Source organism: Triticum dicoccoides, chromosome 2A (genome assembly GCF_002162155.2).
Source record: "Triticum dicoccoides isolate Atlit2015 ecotype Zavitan chromosome 2A, WEW_v2.0, whole genome shotgun sequence".
NCBI classification, from domain to species: Eukaryota; Viridiplantae; Streptophyta; class Magnoliopsida; order Poales; family Poaceae; genus Triticum; species Triticum dicoccoides.
The window spans coordinates 70,606,917-70,615,001 of record NC_041382.1 but is presented as its reverse complement, the minus strand read 5'-3'; the positions used below and the strand labels follow the sequence as shown (position 1 = coordinate 70,615,001).

The window sequence follows — 8,085 nt, the reverse complement described above, 5'->3', positions numbered from 1 at the left end:
AATGCTGCATGGCTTTTCCACTGCAAAACTGTTTTTTTTTTCTCTTTTCAAAAAGGTGCCGCACACACACCTATTGGGTGTTGTGACTTGTGACCCAAGATGCTGTGTTGCCAAGAGACATGAGAACTCGAGGTCGATGCACCCAAGTACATGAGGACTCGAGGACAATGCACGCAAATGTAGTGCCAAAAAACGTCTTACATTATGGACAATGTATGCTGCTGCTTGTAAACTTCGTTTCTGCGACCGTGTTATTACTTATTACCGACCACTGCAATAATCGGAAGCGGTGTTGCTGAAAAAAGAGGCGGGGGCATGTGAGCTCGGGATCAAAATAGCACTTCCGCGCTATACGAGACTATGTAATCTTCTTCCGTGTACAACTTAAAAGTAAAGCGTGTGTGTGTTGACCAGTAAGTATCTTACTACGCCTACTATGGCTAATCACAGGTTCCGGGAGCAGAAACTGAAAAACTAACGGTCGCAGTCAGCACGCACTGGTTGGCTGAGTGGCTGTACTATTAGCGGGTCGCTATCCAGCAGCCGCAGGACGGAAGTTGCAAAGCTGGAGCTAAAACCAACAGCCAAACGAAGCGAAAACCGGGGCACCCTGCCGGCTGCCGCCACCAGTATCCACTGTCCATGATCCATCCATTCCGGTTTTTGGCCGTGGCCCTATATGTACGCCCCTCGATGGCGCTGCTCATCAGATCACACACAGCAAACCTGCCAACCAAAAGCAATAGTTTCCTTGCGATGGCGGAAACCAAGACTGCGCCTGCGGCGGAGGATGGCAGTAGGAAGAAGACGGTGGTGCTGGTGGCCGTGGACGACAGCGACCACAGCTACCGCGCGCTCGAGTGGGCCGTGCGGCACGCGGCGACGGCCGGCGTGGCGGCCGAGCTCGTCGTCGTCCACGCCAAGCCGCCCGCGTCCTCCGTCGTCACCTTCGGCAGCCCTGGTGCCTGCCATAGACCCATTTTGTAGCCTTTTTTAAGGGGAAAACATGGCTTGATTCCGTCTCTCTGCTTCGGAATTTTCAGCCGCCGCCGGGGACGTGGTGAGGGTGGTGGATGCGGACCTGCGGAAGAGGGCCGAGGACGTCGTTGACAGGGCGCGACGCCTCTGCGTCGCCAACTCGGTAACAGCCACGACCACCGTTCACCGCATTGCTCGATCGGAGACATTTGCTCAAAGTGTACTGCTCATGCCAAATCGCAGGTGCATGGTCTGATAGAGGTGATGGAAGGAGAGGCGAGGTACGTGCTCTGCGACGCCGTCGACAAGCACCACGCCGATCTGCTCGTCGTCGGCAGCCATGGCTACGGTGCAATCAAGAGGTAATTAACTGATGATCTGTTCCGCATGCTGCTGGCTAATAGCCATGGGTTTTATCTGAACATGGACGCTTCTTGCAGGGCATTTCTCGGGAGCGTGAGCGACTACTGCGCCCACCATGCGCACTGCTCCGTCATGATAGTCAAGCAGCCCAAGACCAAGAAATGATCGCGTCATTGTGGCGCCGATCCTGTTGTATCTCTTGTAAAATCCGTAGTTTTGTGTGCGTGCAAGTGATGTCAAACAAATAGTACTATGTAAACAGTGTCGCGAAAACTGAACCAATACCTCAAATCCAGGTTGTATTTTCAGCATTACAAACGGCAATGTTACTGTATTCAAATATCTTCCGAGTCAACGACCATAGATAATAATCCAAGTAAAAATGCTGACAATGAAAAGAGTACATAAATCTCAAGAATCCATCCAAACAAGTTTTTACAGAAACATCAAGGAACCTAGAATAACCGAACACAGAGATAGTACTATAACAGCGGATGCAGAAGTCGGCGAAGACAAAATATGAAGAATTTGAAGACCATGGCTCCGCCTCTCACCGCCCCTAACCTCGCATCAGTTTTACTCTGATTTGGCCTGAAAATGCAATTGGATACTTAGTATAAGAGCAACAAACACTTCCCAATCGACAATAAGTGAACACAAGTACAAGAGTTATATTACATCAGGAGACCGGGAACGTGATGGGCTCTTGCTTGGATCCCTCTTGGGGCTTACTGCTTCACCATTGACGACGGGCTGAGCAAAAACAACTAAGGTAAGTTTCATAAACAGATATTGCGAAAGTACGATTGAGAATACTTACAGATGCAGCGACAGGGGATCGGGATTTAGCTGGTGATCTGCAAAAAGTTCCAGAAAACAAGAGAAATCAATATCCAGAATGGGGCTTTAATAGCTTGCTTCCAAGAACCTCCATCCTCCCCGGCATTCCAATCGCCAAATGCAAGTAAAATGGGTTCACAGAAATTAAAAGCAATCAGTTCCTTGTGTCAAAAAACATGCAGTACTGAAAGTGTTTTGTGTCAATGTTACGGCATATACGCTAGAACAGCCCTCCAATTTGAAGCCTGTGAAGGAGCCAGTCCTCGCGTACTCAAATCTGAGCAAATACCATTGTGCCGTCATAGTCCAAACCGTCAATCCTTAATGCTCTACTTCCAGAGTTCCAAACCTCTATGCCCAAGCTCTGATGTAATCAGTTACAGTCCATTAGGTAAAGAAAAACAATAGATGATTTTTAGCTTCCAGTTCAATTCCCAGTTTATTACCATACCTCGGTCAACCAATGGAGCTGGTGCAAACTGACCAAATCCCCATCCTCAATTTCCTAATATGCAATCCCTAGATCGCCGCACAATCCCTCATCTAAGGAAGAAATGATTCGAGGCTTTAAGAAACACCGGACACTAGCCAGTTCAGTTAGACAAGAAACATGTGACACCAGAGCGTGATAAAACTTGTGAAAGTTTCCAAGCAACCAGATAGATAATAATTATGCCACTAGTTTTCCATTTAACACTAGGAAAAATCAGCAGGTTTAACCAGAATATCATACATAAACCCAATATGCCAATGCAAGAGGGTTATGGTGTATTGCCACCTGGCAACATGGACATTTAGAATGTCAGATTTGATGCATCTTTTGTTGATAAAGATTGCATCAATGAGAAACAATATTTAGGATTTTCCAGACTATTATTTCAAGTTTCAACCAGAACATACTTCTTTTGTAATAGATGTGCCAACAAATCAAGCAACATTTGATTATAAAAATAATTGCAGTGATGTCTACTTGTTCCATCTTTCTTTTTCTTTTTCTTGGGGTAGGAGGAGGTACGCAGGCCATAGGAGCTCAGTTACCTTGATGGAGAGCGTTCCTTTGACGGTGACCTTGAATGGGAAGAAACTGATCTCGACCGAGATCTTGACGCTGAACGGCGTGATGGTTTTTTCTTTGGACTGAAAGCATATCCAAATTTGGTCAGTGGTCAGTTACATTATACAGGACCAACAGAATTAATCAAAGACTGACCTTGGACTCCTGCTGTAGCTGCCACTTCGGCTTCTGCTACGGCTGCGTGAATAGGAGCGGCTGCTTTTTCCAGCATACTCCTTCACCTTCAGAAAACAACAAGGTGGTCCATTTGTTAATTTCAAAACAAGTCAATGCCCAAAACTGAACTACAAATAGACGTCTCGGTGTACCCTTATAGGCGCTCGAGAGAAGGCATTTTTAAATTCAGTATCATCAAGCTTCCTTATCTGCAAAAGGTTAATTCCAGAAAATTATTTCTCCACCTTTATGAAAAAGTAAAGACAGCTCAAAAACCATATGTTCAACTAGATTATATAAGTGTGACGAAAAATAAGCATTCCATGTAATGAAAATTAGCAAGGCACCAGAAGTGACACCGAAAAGGAGAAGCAGAACTTACAGCATACTTCATATCATCATAGTTTGTATAATCAACAATTCCAATAGTACCTATAGCAAACAATGATGTAGGTCAAAAAAAGTAGCAGCAACATAGCATACATGACTTTACAGAAAGAACCATTGTTACAGCAGCTTATTAATTTAATAGAAACAGTGTAGAAAAAATTGTCAGTGCAATTGACAACACAAAAAGGCTAGATTAAATGTTCTAACAATGAGTCATCTTTTGTACTAAGCTCGACAATGTGCATGCTGGGCATATTAAAGGCGTAGTGCACAGCATGAGCCTAAAATGCTAGAGTATCCAGTGTAATGAATACATTTTAAATCTTTGTAACATGATCTGGATAAAGACATCAGTATATCAGCATTTACAAAAAAATAATAATAGCAGAACTACAATTAAATATAGATCAGGAAATAAAGTTAGTGAAGTGATTTCTCTAATAATGCTATGATGGAAGAAGAGAACTGCAGCAGGGACCCAAACTAACTCACCACCACCCTCACGGTACACCTCAGAGAAACAAACATCACCAGCCTTTCTCATATGGTCCTGATAAAAACATTTATGAAGCTTCAGAGAATGAAGAGTGAAAACATGATAAGGCGAAAAAGAACAGAAAAGTTGACAGAATATATGATATTGTACTCTTTCTACAGACCTTTAGATCTTGCCATGATGCAGAAGAAGGTAGTCCAGTAACCAGAACTGTCAAATGGCAGGCACACGAGTTCAGTTTATAGACAAAGAATATGAGCAATCAATATTATGTTTAGATATATATTTTGCGTACCACGATACTCCGTATGCCTAGAGACACCACCACGGCGTCCCCCACCACCATAGCTGTTCGGAAGGGATGAAGAGTTGGCCCTCCCGCCATGTGCAAGTTCAACCTGTGCATAGTAAGGATTAGAAATGTGAACTGAGAAGAGCAAACTACAAAGAAAACATTGCACCTACCCTAAGCCGATTCCCATCAAAGTTGTAGCCATCTCGGCCATGAATCGCATCTTCAGCATCACGGGGATCTTCAAACTACACACAAAAAGTAGCTTTCGTGACCTCCAACAAATCTAACAGTAATCAACCAAGAAGCAAATATAAAACATATTCGACAAGTTACCTCAACAAAAGCAAAGCCAGGAGGCCTTGGGGGGACCTTCAAGTCAATTTCAACTATCCGTCCATACTGCAAGAAATATTTTTAACATCAGATCTTCACACAGAATTCAAGTATAAAACTCCAATCAGCAGATCAAATTAGTAACTGCGCATTATTTTCTTAATAGTGAGTGGCACAACCATAATGCTATCTTATACCACTCAAATTAAAAGACGGGAATTAACTGAAGTACTATTACAGCAAAACTAAACAATATTCCTATGTTCCAGGAAAAATACACTAAATACATCTGTCACTGTTTCATCACCTTCGATATATACATATAGTAATGGAAGTGGGAATACCAACCTTGTAGAAGAGATCCTCCACCTCCCGCTCCCTGATATCCCCTGGGAGGTTCCCAACGTAAATGGTCCGGCTCCAGCGCCTACTCATCCTTCCTTGCTTACTGCAACCTATCACGCCCAGAAGAGCACAGCACAGTTATTACTACTAGAAAGAAGACTGACAGGAATATCTGAATTCAGATACAGCAAACAAAACAGCGAACACAACTACAAACAAATTCACACGGCGAACAAGCACACTGAGAAATTGATGGCCTACTTCAGGCCGGTAAAAGCACGAACAAAACTAGATTTCCCGACAAAAACAGCCTACGATTTCAATCCCCAAGAAGGGGCGTTCAAGGCGCGAGAGATCCCCGCCGTCCTGCCACACCCGCGCCCACAAACCCTAGAACACCGAGATTCTCCAGAGGAAATCAAAACCGCGAGGGGGCGGAGGCGCGGCTGCAGATCCGCGCGCCCGCACCAAACCCTAGACGAACAGAGCACGCCCCCGAGTACAAACCGCCGACGAATTCAGCAGAGGAGCGGGCCAATCGGCGTGGGGAGTTGACGGAGGGGGCGGGGGGGAGGGGAGCGTACCGGAGGAGGGGCTGGGTTCGCTGCGCGCGCGGCGTCGTCGCCGGCCGGGGGCGAAGGGGAACAGGAGAAGATAGGGTTTACGGGCGGGCGGCTTGACCTGCCGAGCGGCCGAGCTATAGAACAAGCGGCGTGCGGGTTTGGTCGGTCCGCGTCTCTATGCATGTGGGTCCCGCTGATGTGGGTCCGGCGTAAGGCGTAACGGGCGCGGGCCGGAGTCTAGTCGAGCTCGGAGTTGTTCACGATTGGGCCCAACGGGCTACTCGCAACGAGAATCTCACATTCTCTTCCAAGCTTCTTCCAAAGGGCATCCCTAAAAAAAAAGAACTACCAACGCAAGAACTACATATGAGAGGTTGGATTGGGTCATGATGGTGCGAAAATTTCTCGCATAGGTGGTCCCGTAAGACGCATGGTCGATATAGCTGATAGTTGTGGCCGAACTCAGCCATGATAACTCTGGATCTGCAAACAACTTAGTACACGAAATTCAAACCAAACTCAAGACAAAGATCAAAAGCGCTCAGCTCCCCGGCAACAGCGCCAGAAAAAGTTTGAGCCATGATAACTCTGGATCTGCAAACAACTTAGTACACGAAATTCAAACCAAACTCAAGACAAAGATCAAAAGCGCTCAGCTCCCCGGCAACAGTGCCAGAAAAAGTTTGAGCCATGATAACTCTGGATCTGCAAACAACTTAGTACACGAAATTCAAACCAAACTCAAGACAAAGATCAAAAGCGCTCAGCTCCCCGGCAACAGCGCCAGAAAAAGTTTGAGCCATGATAACTCTGGATCTGCAAACAACTTAGTACACGAAATTCAAACCAAACTCAAGACAAAGATCAAAAGCGCTCAGCTCCCCGGCAACAGCGCCAGAAAAAGTTTGATGTCTTGCAAGTGCATAGGGTTTGGTTGTAGCTTTTTCGAAGTAACAGTATCGATTCCACAAGGAGCACATGAATCAATCTTTCGTCCTTTGAAAGGTTCAAATAAAGTGCCTATAAATTTTAGTGATCCAAAGCAGTGGTAAAGTGATGAAAATGATGTTGCAAGTGTAAAGATAAATAATGTTGGAAATATGAGCAAATTACTACGAGATTTAATCCAAATAAACAGAAGATAAATCATGACCACAGCAGCAGAGATTAAACTAATCATGCGAACTAGCATAGCAGATGAATATATCACATCTAGGGCACATACTAGAAGCATGAATTCTACCACGATCTCGAACAGGAAGGATAGAATCACATACGATGCAGCGGGTGCAGCACCGCCGGCGTTGACATTGTCGCCCATGTCGTCGAGGATGAGGTTGCCGAGGTCGGGGAAGAAGTCGTCGTTCGCGAAGTCGTCGCTGCCAGCAGTTGCGCGAGTGCGCTCCCCAAAAACCTGATCGCCCCTCTCCCGTACAGGATCACGAGAGGCGGGGTTCCGGAGGCCTGCTGTCCCTTCTCGCGGTGCACGCCGGAAGGAGGGATGGAGAAGACTTGCTTGGCGGCGCAATGATCTGGAACGGTGGTGAGAAACCATACGAAGCAGCGACGGCTAGGGTAGACGTCTGCCTGACTATATAGTGCGGGCCGGGTAGGTCGTGGGAGTAAACCCCACGTCCGAGTCGTCACGATCCAAAAGAATCGGAAACGGTTTAGTAATTAACGCGTCCGTTAATTATTAATTAATGACTCATTAATTTTCCCATGCAGCAAAAATATAGACAACGTGCATAGCTCTGTCCTCGGCTCGGCTCAATCCCGCAACCCGCGCCGCGGCGCGGCGCGGCGCGTCGTGACGAGGCATGGCGTTGCGAGAAGGAGGAGCGCGCGTGTAGGTCTCCTCTTCTCATGCTCATACAAGTGGTAGAAGAGCTCACCTTATAAAGAGGTGCAACTCTCTCTCAACTTTCGGGGTGGGACTAAACTTTAGCCTCACTCACTCCACTCACATGTGTGCATGAATGGGCCAAGAGAATTTCAGAATTTTAGTTGGGCTTTGGGCCAAAGGCCTACTAGCAAAATTCCAACAATCCCCCACAAAGTCTCATTGGCACATCTCATCATTTAGTTCCAAAACATTGTTTTATATATCGGTGCTTAGTGGAGACTGTGAAGTTGAACTTCCACTTAGAAATTTATGCTACACTAGATCACAACTTGAATAGTGGACTATGCCTTGAACTACAAGTTTTCTGTGAAACTAGTTTCACACAAATTCTTGACCGATACTGGG

General features: G+C 45.9%; 2 protein-coding genes across 3 annotated transcripts; one reads left to right on the top strand and one right to left on the bottom strand.

Moving 5' to 3' along the window:
• Positions 1–666: 666 nt before the first annotated feature.
• On the top strand, positions 667–1,681 carry LOC119353336 (universal stress protein PHOS34-like). The gene is made up of 4 exons (XM_037619933.1): positions 667–961; positions 1,044–1,141; positions 1,222–1,340; positions 1,419–1,681. The coding sequence occupies exons 1-4, from the start codon at positions 694–696 to the stop codon at positions 1,504–1,506; spliced, it is 573 nt and encodes a 190-aa protein (XP_037475830.1). The 5' UTR covers positions 667–693; the 3' UTR covers positions 1,507–1,681.
• Positions 1,639–5,989, bottom strand: LOC119353334 (serine/arginine-rich-splicing factor SR34-like). 2 transcript variants are annotated; one of them, XM_037619932.1, is made up of 14 exons: positions 5,856–5,989; positions 5,275–5,381; positions 4,927–4,992; positions 4,764–4,838; positions 4,594–4,696; positions 4,462–4,508; positions 4,295–4,352; positions 3,795–3,844; positions 3,565–3,621; positions 3,392–3,477; positions 3,220–3,318; positions 2,162–2,198; positions 2,020–2,094; positions 1,639–1,932 (listed from the first exon to the last, which is right to left on the bottom strand). In XM_037619932.1, the coding sequence occupies exons 2-14, from the start codon at positions 5,359–5,361 to the stop codon at positions 1,918–1,920; spliced, it is 855 nt and encodes a 284-aa protein (XP_037475829.1). In that variant the 5' UTR covers positions 5,362–5,381; positions 5,856–5,989; the 3' UTR covers positions 1,639–1,917. The 2 variants fall into 2 exon arrangements, 1 of the variants encoding a protein (XP_037475829.1); XR_005170395.1 differs by lacking the exons at positions 1,639–1,932; positions 2,020–2,094; positions 2,162–2,198 and adding exons at positions 2,205–2,545; positions 2,633–2,724.
• Positions 5,990–8,085: the final 2,096 nt, after the last annotated feature.

Excerpts from the sequence above, each read along its gene's own strand:
- LOC119353336 (XM_037619933.1), top strand. The coding sequence starts at position 694 with ATGGCGCTGCTCATCAGATCACACACAGCAAACCTGCCAACCAAAAGC. Across the intron at positions 962-1,043 it reads CGTCACCTTCGGCAGCCCTG|CCGCCGCCGGGGACGTGGTG; the intron begins GTGCCTGCCATA and ends CGGAATTTTCAG. Across the intron at positions 1,142-1,221 it reads GCCTCTGCGTCGCCAACTCG|GTGCATGGTCTGATAGAGGT; the intron begins GTAACAGCCACG and ends GCCAAATCGCAG.
- LOC119353334 (XM_037619932.1), bottom strand. The coding sequence starts at position 5,361 with ATGAGTAGGCGCTGGAGCCGGACCATTTACGTTGGGAACCTCCCAGGG. Across the intron at positions 3,622-3,794 it reads ATGATGATATGAAGTATGCT|ATAAGGAAGCTTGATGATAC; the intron begins GTAAGTTCTGCT and ends AACCTTTTGCAG. Across the intron at positions 3,478-3,564 it reads TCTCTCGAGCGCCTATAAGG|GTGAAGGAGTATGCTGGAAA; the intron begins GTACACCGAGAC and ends TGTTTTCTGAAG.